The sequence below is a fragment of the Echinococcus granulosus genome (genome assembly GCF_000524195.1).
Source record: "Echinococcus granulosus chromosome Unknown EG_S00021, whole genome shotgun sequence".
NCBI classification, from domain to species: Eukaryota; Metazoa; Platyhelminthes; class Cestoda; order Cyclophyllidea; family Taeniidae; genus Echinococcus; species Echinococcus granulosus.
In genome coordinates, this window is record NW_020170401.1 from 675,398 (window position 1) to 690,114 (window position 14,717).

At 44.3% G+C, this 14,717-nt stretch overlaps 1 protein-coding gene across 1 annotated transcript; it reads right to left on the reverse strand. All coding sequences in view use genetic code 11, as the record gives it.

The window, feature by feature from the left end:
• Nucleotides 1-9,923: 9,923 nt before the first annotated feature.
• Nucleotides 9,924-11,548, reverse strand: EGR_03824 (hypothetical protein; the record flags this gene model as incomplete). The annotated part of the gene is made up of 2 exons (XM_024493073.1): nt 9,924-10,001; nt 11,072-11,548. The coding sequence occupies 2 exons, from the start codon at nt 11,546-11,548 to the stop codon at nt 9,924-9,926; spliced, it is 555 nt and encodes a 184-aa protein (XP_024352534.1).
• Between the last annotated feature and the right edge of the window lie 3,169 nt (nt 11,549-14,717).

Below are 14,717 nucleotides of genomic sequence, written 5' to 3' on the forward strand. Positions count from 1 at the left end.
TGCCAAAAATTCTTAACTATTTTCATCATCGCTCTCTTTTGAATGTTTCAATCGTTTGTTGTGTGCGATTGCGGTTGAAGTATCTCTTTGAAGATGTGATGGATTAGTCTCTGGTTCCTCATCTGTTTGTCTCCAGGGTATCGATAGGGCAAGGTGATTGAATTGGGCCGTCTTATTCCATGCACTGGGAGTCAGTTTAGAGATGGGAGGTCATATCAATGGGTGGAAGCTCAGTATTCACCATCTGTATCGACATGAAGATCGGAATTCCGTAAGGCGGGTTGATGTCTCAGTGTTCCTCTGCTACTTGAAATCAGTATTACTCTAGAGCTCATTGTCTACCAGCCATGATCTACCCATGGGTCAAAACTGGTTAGTTTTTTTTAACTTCGTGTTTGCATTATCACGATTCTGTAGGTTTGTCCATTGCAGGCTAGTTTCACACCATCCAAAGGTTGAGTTTTGCAACCGAATTGTCCCTTAAACGCTGTAACGGTCTTGGAAGATAACTTTTTAAAAGGGTCAAATTTAAGTTCCTTCCTTCTTGGAACTACTTTGCGGAAACGAATGTCCGACTTGTAAACCATCTTCCCACGAACACCCTTCCACTTTTGAACAAGCATTAGATAGGCACACCCGAATAGGGTGTCTCAACGAGATAAGGGTTTCCTTGAGTGTTACTGAGTTTTAACCCTTTGTAAGGAGAACACTGTCTATCGTTGAAAGTAATTTATGGAAAGTCGGACTGTTACCTTTGATTTGTTGGGCCAATGAGAAAACAGCCACTTTTCCAGCACCTTAAGTTATCCTTGAAGACGCAGTAGTCCGAACCTCACGACGTCATGAAGATGGCCAAAATGTGGAGACTGACGAGCCCTGTGCGAGTCTAGGATTCCTTTACATCCATCATGCTGTATGTGACCTTCAAGCAAAAGTCGTACCAGTGTGTTACGCCATCTTATCAGCTGTTGTTGTCCAGTTGCTCCCAAAAGCGATTTGCCTGGGACCACATCGTTATTTTTTTTATGGGCTCCACTTCATGATCGGTGTCTTAGGCCATACATCAAAGGCAGGAGAAGTAATTAAGCTCCAACAATGCACACATGCATACACACTCACTGAAGAGGCACATTTCAAAACGCATTAAAGGCCGAAAAATGTTTTTTTTATCGCCATGCGTGCTGTAGGAAGGTTGGCAAAGAGGGGTGGACTGGCTGGCTGGTGGGATAGCTGGTAGTAGTAGTAGTGGTGGTAGTAGCGTCCTCTGCCCTGCCCTACTGTCGTCTCTTAGCGATTTGGCTTTATGTTATCAGGGCATGAGAATCACGAACGGCCATACATATATGTGGTGTATGCATAGAGAGGTAGAGAGAGGCGCAGTGCCATAAATCGCGTTTACGACGATCAGATATTAATGTGAGTGGGCGGGTTGGGGAAGGGGGATACTAACTACTACTGGGGGGTATTGTGCTTATTTATGGGCCTTGGTGAAATACTCAGGAGTTGGAACTGGCTACGAGTTAATGGGAGAGCCAAGCTTGGGTGTCTTGACGTAATGCCTTCACGGAAATGCATGAGGGGGGAGGGAGGGGTTGGAGTGAGTCGACACCGCAGCAGACAAATCGCATTTGGATGGAGGGGGCTCCACCGTGTGGTCACCAGCTTATCGACTCGCCCGTCTTCCCACTTCACCCTCTTCTCCGCCTTGCCATCTCTCCATTATCTCATTAACACTGTCTGCCGGTAATTTTGCCACGTAGGGTAAGGAGGCGAAGTATAATTAATCAGTTATGGTAATACCCTAGTGATATTATCATCCTGGAGTTGAAAGTAGATTGAAGAAAATCTCCAATGCTTGAATTTAAACTTCGGTCAGTAGTGTAGGTGACGGCAGTTGATCAGGAACCTGTGCTTTCAAGTTGTCAAGACCTGAACTACTCAAACCTAAACATTGACCTTGAATAGCAGAAGTAGTCGTAAAAAATTGAAAAGCATGCCGAAAATTATGAAGCGGGATGCAAAGGGAATCAAAGTGACAACATTTGTGCCATTAGTAGACAACGATTAAAGATTGAATTAGTTGGCAAAAAAAACCAATTCCTAAAGTTATAAGAAGTGGACTGGCTAAACAACGGTCTAATGCATTGTAAATTGCTGTCATTTCTAGAATTTCTTCCTTTTACAAAACAGCAAAGTACGCCTAACCTTAGCCCACCGTGCTGTTATTTCTCAGTCAGCCATTCTATTTCACGTGAGGCCACGTGGTTGTCTGGTATTGAAGCCAAGGGAAAGTGATAATCATCGCTTGGAAAAACAGCATTCGAAAGGTGCCGAAGGATGAGTTGAAACAGTTTCTCCCAGCCTCCCTTTTCCCCTTAAGAGATCGCAGTACGAGGTCGTTACGAAAGATAAGCTTTGCGGTGTTATGGAGTGTTGCAGGATACATTGTCTTGCGGACGGTCCCTGAAGCGGCTTTCCATCTGTTACTGCATCGATGGTGGCGCAGTTGGTGTCCGCCCGGCTCTACGGACCTTTGCCGAGAGTCTAAAGTAACAGGTAAACCGTGTCGCAAATTGATGGCTTGGGCCAATAACAATGGACTAGATGCTCCTGATATAAGGCCATGATCGGAGTGATCATAAGCGTGAAGTAGGCAGTGGAGTAGCTGGACTGCAAGGTTGACTGCAGTAATAATATTCCAGCTCACTTTCATACTGAATGCACAGCAGTTCCTTGCATTCCATTTGACTGGCGGACTGACTTCTCCCTACAACTGACTGTACAGTGGGTAACTACTAGCAGCTCATCGACTTCAATCAAAACTGCTCTCGGACACAGAATAGAATACGTACGACAGAAGAACGTCCTGACGTCATTGCGAGATGCTGGACGAGGCTTGTCGTGACTTCCACACCTTACCCTACCCTACTCTATAAAAAAAGATTATTTTGCATAGAACAATGCACGAGGTTATTGCAGCCCCAACATAGCGCAATAATACTTGTCAGGGGTAGGGAGACCCGTCAAAGCAATGACATGGTGTCATGTAAATGAACGTCACTGCCACCGAGTGGAAGAAAGCTGTCATTTAGTTGAATAGCTCAACTTTACACCACCCAATAACAACGATGAATAGTGTGGTTTTTGAGGCGTTTCCAAGCCACATTGGGGCAGAAAAAAAATTTTAATAGTATAAACTGTACTGCTTCTCCACCTATCCGCTTTCTTGACCACACCGCTAAAATTTTCACCCCCATGACAGGCTTTCAGACGTCCACACCGGTGGCAATTACTCGAAGCCTCAAAAAGGATCACTTGCCACTGCAACAACGATGTGGCACCTCACCTCGCGTCCCACTCGAGTTGGAGTTGCTGCACCACCCATGTGGGCTTCTAAGCCGGTGAGGTTGTGTGTTGACTTCATGAGAGAAAACCACCGTACTCAGTACCACCCCCATGCACATCAGCACATCACACAGAACGTAATGGCACTTTCACAACAGGCCGTGAAAGTCACGGTGCCGCTGCCAGCTAGAACAATCCACTTTGAACACGCCACTTTTACTCCAGATGGCATTTACCCCACCACCTCACCTACAGACAAAACTGTCTGAAAGCCTTCCACGCCTTTCTTTGATTCTGTAACGACCCATGTTAAACCTTGCCTCAAGACGATTTCCAAGGTAATGTCATGCTCCCAGAATGCCTTAAAACTGCGTTCTCCACAGCTAGGGTGAAGGAAAGTGTCATTCTCACAAAATTTGTTTGTTTTAAATGTACCCTTGGCTACGCAGGGCCTTAAATGTTCGGGGTCTGAATTTTTTGTTTTGTTTGTCTCACCTTCTGGTCGTGCCTATAGAGCTTCCTAGCCCCTCTGGCCATTAATAATAACTCTTCTTCTATCTGGATTGGTGGCAAGTTCTTTTCCGTAAAAATACTCACTAACTAAATCATGTACTCTAGTGAAATTTAATGCCGTCAACGTGACGTCTGTGTTTGGGTCCACACAAGACGAGGCATGGAAAGTTTGCAGAATTCGCCCATTCTGATTCGTTCAATTCGGATCTGAAGCTATTCCAAGTATTGCAATTGGAAGAAACGACGCCTCTATTTTTCTTAATTCCCTCTGCCTAATTTTCACTTTTGACAACTCATTTGACTATCCAACGACAGTTCAAAGTTAAATGTGGCTCAACCGCAAGGCTCCCTTCATGTCAACTCAAACTGAACATAAATGTGCTTTTATAGTATAAAATTTTCCCAAAATGTTAACTGATGTTTTGAAGCCTTTCATACGCATGTCATAAACCTCTTTCCCGAAGTCATAGTAGGCCATAGCAGTCTGGAAGAAGGAGCATGTCAAATGAGAAGAAAGGCTAACAGCAGAAATGGAGGAAGGACTGAAGTTATCGCGTAGTTGAACGAACGAATAAGAGTTCCTGCGTATCGAAGGAGGTGAAGGGGTCAGGATCATGAAACACAGCTTTTTACAAGTACACTGGCATCTAAAGGCTACTCCGCCTAATGAAATCACCATCAGGCGAAATAACTTTTTCTAGTTGACGCATTGTGAGAATATTTGTTGGTAGCCCCCTCAACGACGCCCCCCTTGTGAAATCAAACTAGAGAGCCCTTTGATCTACCCTCTGGACTCATATGCTTGGCAATTGTTTCTAGCCATTGATTCATTTTACGAATGTGGGCGTCATTCTCTCGCTCTGTAGCCCCAACAACAAAAAGAGATGCTGAAACTGCGTTTTGTGATTCTTCCAACTTTCTGAATAGGTTCAATGGCTGTCAAAATATCTGACCATCATTCGTACAATTTTCGAAGGAGGTTAGCAGGTTTTTTCAGAAAAATTATTTGAAGAACCAAAGCTTAGAATTAATATGGTTAGTGACGGAAGTGACTGAAGGTTGTGCACCTTTTCTTCCCTCGTGAGGAGTGTGAAGTGCCAACTATAATTTGACCTAGGTCATGTCAGGGTCTATAGTTCCAAGATAAAGTCTCTCGCACTCCGCAGGCCTAAGAATGTTGGAAAACATGGTAACGAAGACGTAAAATGGAAGTACAAACTACATTGCTTCTCCCTTCATTCTCCTGTGGATCCATTTTTGCCCGGTGGACCGGCTGGGTCACCCCAGAACCAGAATAGCCTTAAAATTTCAAAATGGACGGTTTTGCTATCGAGACAGCACTGGAATTCACTGTTATTCTACGCCTCCACAATCAAGCACAATGCGACTGCCAAATCCCCTCCTGCCGCTGGATGATAACAATGGTGCCTACCTCTAGCAAACTCAGCTTCAACTGGGCTTTAATTTCACGGCTGTTCACTCCACTTCTCATGTGATTGTTAAATATTACCAACAAGGGAATATGGAGAATAAGGAGGATAAGAAGGCCGTAAAACTTAATCTTCTATTCTACGCATTCCATCATCTTCCATCACATCCAATCCTGAGGTATTCTTAATGATGAATATTATGGTGTGAGGTCTTGACCTGTTCTATGAGGAATGGACTTCCTTCTCACTAATTAAATCATCGGCCATTGGTCCTGACATTCTTGACTATGCCACAAAGAGTTTTCATGCAAATCTCCTAGTTGCGTCGACCTGTATCATGTTGGATTATGTCCACCTCAACAGTAATTACTCTTTAACCTTCTACAAGGGAATAGTTAGACGGTTATTTCACAGTGAACCAAACACCTACAAGGAGCATAGACTTGGAGGACTGAACAAGTGTTGCCTTGAAAGTGTAGGCTGACGGTGAGTGGATTGTTCCTTCTCTTCACGTTCCACGACTTACAAAGTCCATCGCACTCAATTATGCTTAGCATCGCTGGCATTTACTCCTGACACCAGTAATTGCCTATTACTTTAACAAACGATGGTGTTAAATTCCTCATTATTATTATTTACTAGAGGCCCTTCCTCAGTGTGATGCATCCACCTGCTTTCGAATTGTTTGAACCATTTTTATCTGGACGGTGAGTTCTGTTGCCTTTTGTTAACTTTGACATTAACTGAGCTACTCTCAAGTTGTGGAGCTGACAAACTTTAACAACATGGTTTCGGTGATCAAAATAACAGGGGAACTGCCCAGGACGGGACGTAGTGATAGACTGGCGAACACCCATGCCTCATGGCGGTACACAAAATACTGCATCTCATTACTTCTCTCCCAAGTTGAAAGCAGTCATTGTGACGAGGTGTGTCGAAAATCGTACGGATGTCTTCTGTTCACCTAGCCCAACGAAATGGGTAAGGCAGGGAACAACCACTTGTAAAAACAGCAAATCTTCCGGTCTTCGTCTCGCAATCATTTGCTCCGTGAGGAACAGAGCTATCCCTCGAGTCGCAGAACAAGGTAATTAATTTATAACCACCACCCACTAATTTAAAATCACACTTTTTAATTTGTCCTCAACTCTGCCCACTTTTCTGTTGATTTCGGCGCTTTGCACCATAAATTTCACTTTTCCACTGTTACAACCGTCCTGGACGGTTATCCTGCGGAGTGTCTCCCTCCCTTACTCCCCACCACTCTCCCCACACGTCATACCTAACATGTGCCGCTTTCCGAATAAATCAACCAATTTTATTCCCAATCGTCTTTTCCCGGTGTCCCTGTGGACTAACCAAATTCCGAAGTTATTACAAGAGGAGGTGGTGGTGGTGGGCGGAGGGGTTCGCGTGTGTGCGGTCTGGTCCTTGCACCCCTCCCTTCTCTCTGCGCTGTCTCCCTGCCTCCCTTATTCCCTTGCTCACTATTGCCTCTAACGAGCGAAATGAGCAGTCCAGACAGGCATTGATATCAGATACCGGCGGCCAAATGGAGGATTTATGCGTTAGAGGCACCGATTTCAACGCCTGATAAAACACTCAACTCGTTCTCCCCCCTCTCCCCCGACCCCCATCTTGCTCTGCCCCGACCCTTGGTCCTCCCGCCCACTTGGGGCAAAAAAACTCTCCACTCTACCGTGTTTTCAGTTAAAATAACATCCAAACATTTCGTTTTGTTTTGCACCCGCCCGTTTTTTAGGCCTGAAGTTCAAAAGACAGACACTTGTCTAGGAGGGCAAGGGAAAGACAGGAATGCTTTAAAGACCTGGATCAAAGGGCATTCAGAAGAAGTCTCGTGAAAAATGCGATGATCAAAGGTCTCTGGAGGGTCAAAGAAGTGGAGTAGGGCTACCGTTAACCATATAAGTTTATTTTTTGATAAGGAAATGAAGCTTTTGAGACAAAATTGTACAATCTTAATTAGTTGTACTTCCGTCGGGCAGCGTGGCCCCTGTGCCATGCCAGTAACCCCCAGCCCTTCTGTTCGTCGGAAATATATAATTTACCCTATTTGTACGCCTTCCTTCGAGTTCAGGAAAGTCTCGAAGTGCTACATTGATTGCAGCTTAAAGCGACCCCCTATTCTGAAGGTCAACTGTCTTGGTTTCCGTTCTTAAGTGTGGAACCTTACCGCTACGGAAAAAGAGCGGAAAATCTGTGACGGCCACTAACAGAGGGGTTGAAAATGATGTCTACCTTCAAAAACTACCCCATTTCCATATCTGGCAGGAATGTTAATAACAGTTGAACCGACATCAGCCGTAAAGTACTTCGTAAAGCTCGTTACGGAACAGTCAATGGTACGTGGATGAAGGCGTCAATCGGTTGAACACACAATAGCTCCTCCAACTCTCTACTAGCTAGCCAGAACCTTGATAGGCCGATATGGCTGGGTAGCGCCAAAGTGGAAAAAAAGTGATAAGGGGGAGAGATGCAAACCTTATCACCACGATACTACTTTATTAAAAGACGGCTTTAGGTCTAGTGGTCTTACGAATAGCAATGAATATAGGTGATGACCTACACATTTTTCCTTCACCCAATGCAGTTCCCTAATAAGACAGAACTCGGATCCACTGGAATTGTCAAGAGACATCGTTGACGTTAGAGTCATATCTTTGCCGTCACAGGCAAATTCGATGACCGGTTAGTTTGTGGTCGTCTTTATCTTACAGCACCACGTACGTTATGATGGCCGGCACGAAAGGTTGCCTAAGGGAATCGCCAAGGGCAAAGCTCAAAAGGAGAGGGGAGTCAATGTAACTCTTTGACGATTTTTTTGACTGTTCGTGTTAGTTTCGTGGACTCTTAAAGCTTCGCGGTTGTAATTCTGCTCGCGGTTATCACCCTTGGGCCATGCCGGTAGCTCCTCACCCCTTTTATGCATCGTCAATACACTTTCTGTCCTGGTATTATGCCTTATTTTGTCTTCGAATAGGACTCAGAGACTACAGTATCCCCGAACCAATTTTGAATACTTAAGTTGAATGTAACTTTGCCTTTGAAATGACTGGATTGGAATGCTTTTCCAAGTTGGAGGTTTAACAACACAGCTTTTTGGTGCTTTTTAATTGCACTAAATCTTTTACAGTTCTATCTAGACGCATATCCCTTTTAGAACGGACTTTTGATAGTGCGGCTCTCTCAGTTTCCGCCATAACTTGATGGAATTGTGTACAATGCATGGATATGGAAATACGTCGGTCTCTCAGAACAGTACCTTACATTGTGCTCACCGCCTTGAACCCGCACGAAATCTCTTCAATCTGGTGAATGAGAGCAAGGTTTGTCTGTGTGCCTGTCTGTCTGTCTTATGGGGTAGAGATGACTTCGCTCCAAAGCTGGAGAGGCCAGTTTAGCATCAAATTGGTTGGGTAACACTTGAGAAAGGTGTGGCAGAAAAGCAACATACCACCAAAAAGACTGATTTGCACAATTAAATTGTTAACACATATCTCAAGTCGTTGATTCACCGCGTCCAAAAAAGCATCCTTCTTCTGATCAGGCAGAATTACGTCATGTTCGGATCAAAAATGTGACAATATATATCCTTGTTTGATTCGGCTTTTCCTTTAAAGAAAATGTGGTTTCTTAAGCGATTCCGTAGTCATTTAAATGCCTGTGTAGTGATCTTATTGTTTGACTAACTTTTCATTTCGGATACGGAGGTGCCAAAGACTGCGCTTTTGTACTTCCGCATGGCGGCATGACAGCCGAGCTAGATCAGTAGTCTCACCCTCCCATCCTCAGTCCCTCTGTGCGTCGACTTCGACTTCAGGAACCACTCAAGGCACTACAATCACATTTATCATCAAAGTACCGAGCGGCGAGGATCTTCTCTAATCTGTGCATAATCGGTGAACCAATTTTTTCCGTGATCACTCACATCTACGCATAGAGGGAGAGGGGGAATGCAATCACCTGCCTCATGAGAAGTAGAGGCGCTTTTAATGATTGTGCAGTGGTAATTTGTGGATGAAATGTGATATTTATGGGACAAATTTTATGTGCCCATTCATAAATCACCGCAAAGGCCACAAAGACTAAAGCTTTCATTAATTTGGCACACAATTGTGATAGTCCTTTTATTTGTTAACTCACCATAACACTTTGTTTCCTGTTATTTATTAAACTCTGCATTTAGTTTACGTGAACACTTAAGGCTCCGCTTTTGTACTTCAGCTGAGCTACACAGCCTCCGGATCATGCCAATGGCCCCCCAGCCCTTCTGCACGTCGGTGATACATTTTCTAGTCAAGTAGTATGTCTTCTTTCGATTACGGTTAAGCGAACCCTCCGATCACCGCTGTTCGTACTTCCGTTTTGGCCATCCAACCATTTTTATGGCCTTCGTCTTCTGTGCTTGTACGACAGCTTACGAATATGGAGGAGAAATGGAAGGCTGCAATGTCTTTGAAACAAGAGGTATTTTGAGAAACCATTGACAAGTTGAAAACCAAAGTAAAGCGTGTTTCAAGTTGTTGCGTGGCGGTTTGGAAGTGCACCAGAAAATCTTTTAATTAATAGACTGGAAAGTGAAGATTTCTGGGTTTCGCAATCGGTTGAGAGGGTCTAGAGACGTAGCATACCCTTACCTTCTGGTCCAAATATCCGAAGACACCCATTCGCATCAGTTTGGATCCAATAATACTAGAACGAGAAAATTGGAGTTGCTTTCGGTGGAGTTGGTCGTAATGGCTGGCGGTGCTTAATTTCCCCGCCTTAACAAACTTTACATTCTATGACTGGAAAGCTCATGGAAGGCTGCTGAAAAGAATGAGAAAAGTAAGTAGAAAAGGATGTAACGCAAACAATTCCCTTTGACCACTCATCTATCGGTCTACCTAAATTTTTCGTTTCTTTATGAGTAGAAGCTTGCAGCCAGACCAGAATATAAAACAGAAAAATTGGGAAAAATAGATTTTCATTTTCAAGGAAAATTTGATAGGGTAGGGCTGGTAGGTTAATAACATCCTCATTCTAAAAAAGGCGAAGCTAGGCGTCTGTCGAAGTACCTACTCCTGTTGGAATTTTACAGCATCTGGCAGAAAAATCTTCCGCTAGATAAGGATGCAAGGTAAGAACGAGGAGAGGTTGAGATGTGTCAGAAATAACATCATTTTCTCTATGTTTCTCTAAGTTAGGGAAGCTCATTTCCTCTCTGAGGAGAGAGAGAGACCCGGTAAGAAACAGGAAAAATCATCGAAGCGTAAACATCCGGAGGAGACGAATCAATTAACTTTCAATCACCGCCTTTCAAAAGTACCCCCACCATGGCTTTTGAAAAAGCATGGCCGAAAGGAAGGGAAAGCTATGAGGTGACGCCTCTTCAATTTAATTTATTCGTTTAGAAGCTGATCGGTCTCAATAATTTATCTCCATTCGATTTAAGTGAGCTTGTTGTCAGATTATCTTTCTTTTCTCTTCTTCCTCTTCTTTTTCGCCTTCTCAAAATCACTTTAGGATACCAATAACTTCATTCAGAATCTGAAGGTGGAACAATTAAATTGGAACAGACGAATTTGTGAGGGAATCCATTAAAAGAAGGAAGGCGAAGGCAGTGGAAAAGGCTGCGACAGAAGTAATTTCCTTCCACTCTTAAGTCACCCGCATTCATCCACCCTGAAAACAGACCTAAGAGCAAACTTAAAGGAAGATTGAACATTCAAGATGCAACAGAAGTCTTCACTACCCTCACCCCTACCTCTCTTGCATCCTACCGAGGAAGGACAAGGCGCGAAGACGGAAGTGTTTCCCTCTCTTCCTCCTCCTCCTCCGCCCTCTTCACACTCCTCCCTCGCGCTGACCATCTGTGCACGTGTGCATGCAAGCGTCTTTAATCCCCTCTTCCCCACTTCCTCCAGCCCCAGCTGACAAGCGACGCGCGTGCGTGAGTGCTTGCCTGCGTAGGTGTGGAGCGGAGAGAGCAAGCGGAAGTTGGGATTGTGCAACCCGCCGGAAGGAAGCCAGTGGGCAAGTGGGGCAGGCAAGCGGACTGGTGGAGAGATGACACGTGAGCACTTGCATGCGCAGAAGATTGCATTCAAGCCAAACAATGCAGGTTCCGCCGATTGACGGTAACTTGCGGCTGCTTGATGATGCGTATGTCGGATACTGGATGTCCCCACCTTGACACGCTTTGCATCCTGTGGTGGGCTTGTAAGAGTAATACCAGGCAGTGTAATAAGGAATCCCATCGAGTAATTTTTAAGGTGTCCTCAAACGCATTGAATGCCAGCATACGAGTTGTAGGTTAGGCCAGATGGTACTAATAAAGATAGCATGTAACAGTGGTAATGAGTACAAGGAACATCGTGCGAGCAAGAAAGCTGCTTAAAATCCAGGATTATTCTCCTGTAGAGCCTACCTTAAATGTGGCACGGCGATGATATGCTCAACCTCGTGTCAAAGACGATTTTAGTCGTGGTTGTTCATTTCTTAGTTCATAACAGCTATTTCCTTGAATAGCTGGCTTCGCTAGCCCTCGATCAGTGTACAGCTTGAATCTTTCGCAAACCCCTGTGGGATCTTCTCTCTCTGAAATGGATTCAGGCTTACAGCATCGCTACCTTTCTGTACGTTGAGGTGGGTAGAAAATAAGTGCTAAAGCTTCAAGCTCCTGGCGCAGAGGCTAAACGTCGAGGGACTCATAGGGTCAGCGTTGAGAAACAAATATTCCAAAGAAGGACAACACTTCAACCTTGCTGCCCCTTGACACCTCAGAATCCTGACGATTGGCCTTTACACAGGCGGCATAAAGCTCTGCCCATAGTCTTGGTGATACCAGTCTTCCAGCCCTTCTGGAAGTCAGTGATGAACCTGAAGCTAGGCTTGTTTCCCTTTTCCTTTATTCAAGGGCAATTTGGGCACTTATTTTACTTACTGATGGACTCACTGTGCCCTTAAAAGTGATGAGATGTTCCCAGCCTACAAGAAGGATGCGAGCTTGCCCAATCTTCACCACAGCCACGCCTCATACCACCGAAGGAAGGCTGTATTCATGTCATCTATAACGGTAGGTTATTTCCCCGTCAGGCGGATCGGGATCAGACGGGGGAAGCAACTTAATTGCAGCGCACGCTCTCCGTACTTTATTCGGTATGGCGTATGGCGCTTTGGCATGCATGACTAGAATGCGGGTAGTGTGTATCAGGGTCACGACTGTACTTTAACCAGGCAGCCATGCTTGAATCACCAATTGTCTGGGGCGTCCTAACTGAATGTCAGAACCGTGTGTGGTCGTGATGTCCCATCAGTGCGATCGAGCCGTCTACGGACGTCCAAAACGGTAGGCGTGGTGGCGGTGCGATAAGCACCGCAATTTTCCCACTCGCCCACACATTGAAAACAAAACCGCTTTCAGATTAGTGCACCCCATGACCAGCTAAAGCAACTTCCAGACTAAAATGTCATGATGGTTTTTACTGTCTAAATCAAGTCGCCATCTTGACAAGCACTGGTGGTCATTACTCACACAAAATCTTCCGAAGCAAGAATGTCGTATTTACTGTAAACCAGAGCCCAGTTTTTGGTGTAAATACAAAACAAAACAATGATTTGAGATTAAAATGTAGACAATAGGCTTCTATGCCAACTGCACTCCGCCTTCCTCCACTGCCTGTAAACAAGCCCTGTTTTTAGCTTTCTCTACTGCACGAATTCGTCTAAAATGCATTTGCGCACTTCCCCCTGCACTTTTACTCTATTTCCAGCATGGTTTATTGTGGCACAGCAAATCCAGGCTTCTTGATAACCATCTGGGAGTGAAATTATGGGCCTTGGAGTAGACACAACTCTCACCCCGTGTGTGTGTGTGTGTGTGTGTGCATATAAAATCATCCATTCGAGGTCAAAGCTGAGCTGCCAACTAGCGCAGAGTAAATGATGGATGCATCCATTAAAATCCAGGACGCGCTTTGGTGACTCGACTAGAGAAGGGGGCAGGGAGAAATAATTGCCGAAAGCCCCATTTCCATTCATACTATCCAAAATCAAATTGGGAATTGTTGACCCCGGACAGGTAGAAAAGAAGATATGTTTAAAGTTAATACAAAGAATGATCAATTCGCCAAATCAAAATTCTTTCATTCAACTAACAGAAGTACGTCATTTCCCTGTAGGGCTGTTTGAACCACTGCGTCACATATATGTGACGCTTCGGCTGTCAGAATGCGGTAATCGGTTGCAGTAAATCATACATTTCAAACTGTAATACATATAAGGAAGGAAGGGTGGTCATTAAAATCAGTAGAAAAAGTGACGGCACTTCAGTGATGGGACCTGATTTTTCCCCTGCGAGGCCGGAAGTGAACGTGTCAAACTATGAGGTTCAACCAGTGAAACATTCTGATTGAACCCTACTTTTTGACGATCTTCAACGAATTCTAGCCCAGTGCTTATCTTAGTTGCACTATTGATAATAAAATTGCTAGTCAAAGGAATTTTAGACATTCCTCTGTCTCCGTGTCATTTTGTAAGCCAATTTGCAGAAAATAATCGAGAAATTCATGATTAACTACGGCAGACTACTTGTCCATTGTCGAACGATATTTTTGAAAGTAGGTATTTAATTACTCAGACTCTTAAGTCTGGCCGATTTCTACTACCATCTTGGTGGCATGGCCATCCGCCACCAGCCCTTCCTAAGCTCCGACCATTCTTTCCTGTCGGTGGCTTTTTATGGCTTCGGAGGTGACTCGGGGCGATGAGTACTTAATTAAAAATTAAATCAAAGAATTTTAGCTTCCCCAAACTCTGAAATGTGCCGAATAATGGCGATTTTAAAATCTCCAATTCCAAAATTCTTACAATTTTTCATCGTGCGATCGGTAACAAGAATTTCGCAAGAAAACCTCAAACGCATATTGACTACGTGGTAGTAGAGTAGACTGTGAAAAGGGCGTTATTGGGTGACCATCGGAAATTATCCCCCATAATGCGTCCTAGCCCTTTCTTCCTTTGCGGAAATTTGGACCATTTACTCTAAACTCTAAGGTCTTTTCATCACTATCCTGTTGCTGTCCATAAAGTTTACTCTGTCACTCCCAAATCCCCTCCACACCTGTGCATGAAGGCGTCAACTGTAGTCTTGATTTGTGAGTAGAAAGACAAAATATGAGTTACTAAATAAGCTACCAATCAGAACAAAGGTTAACAGTCACCTTTCAAGTCGCTGAAATGCTTTATTCCATTCTCCATCCAACTTGAAGGGTTCCAGACATTCACGCAAAATTTGAAGACACTTCATTTAGCCTTAATCCTACGGCAGTGATAATTACAGCATCATGGCGACTGGGTTACTCCCAGATCCCCTTTCAGGTGACTAGACCAATAGCAACCTAGGTGAATAAGGCAGAGTTTCATGCC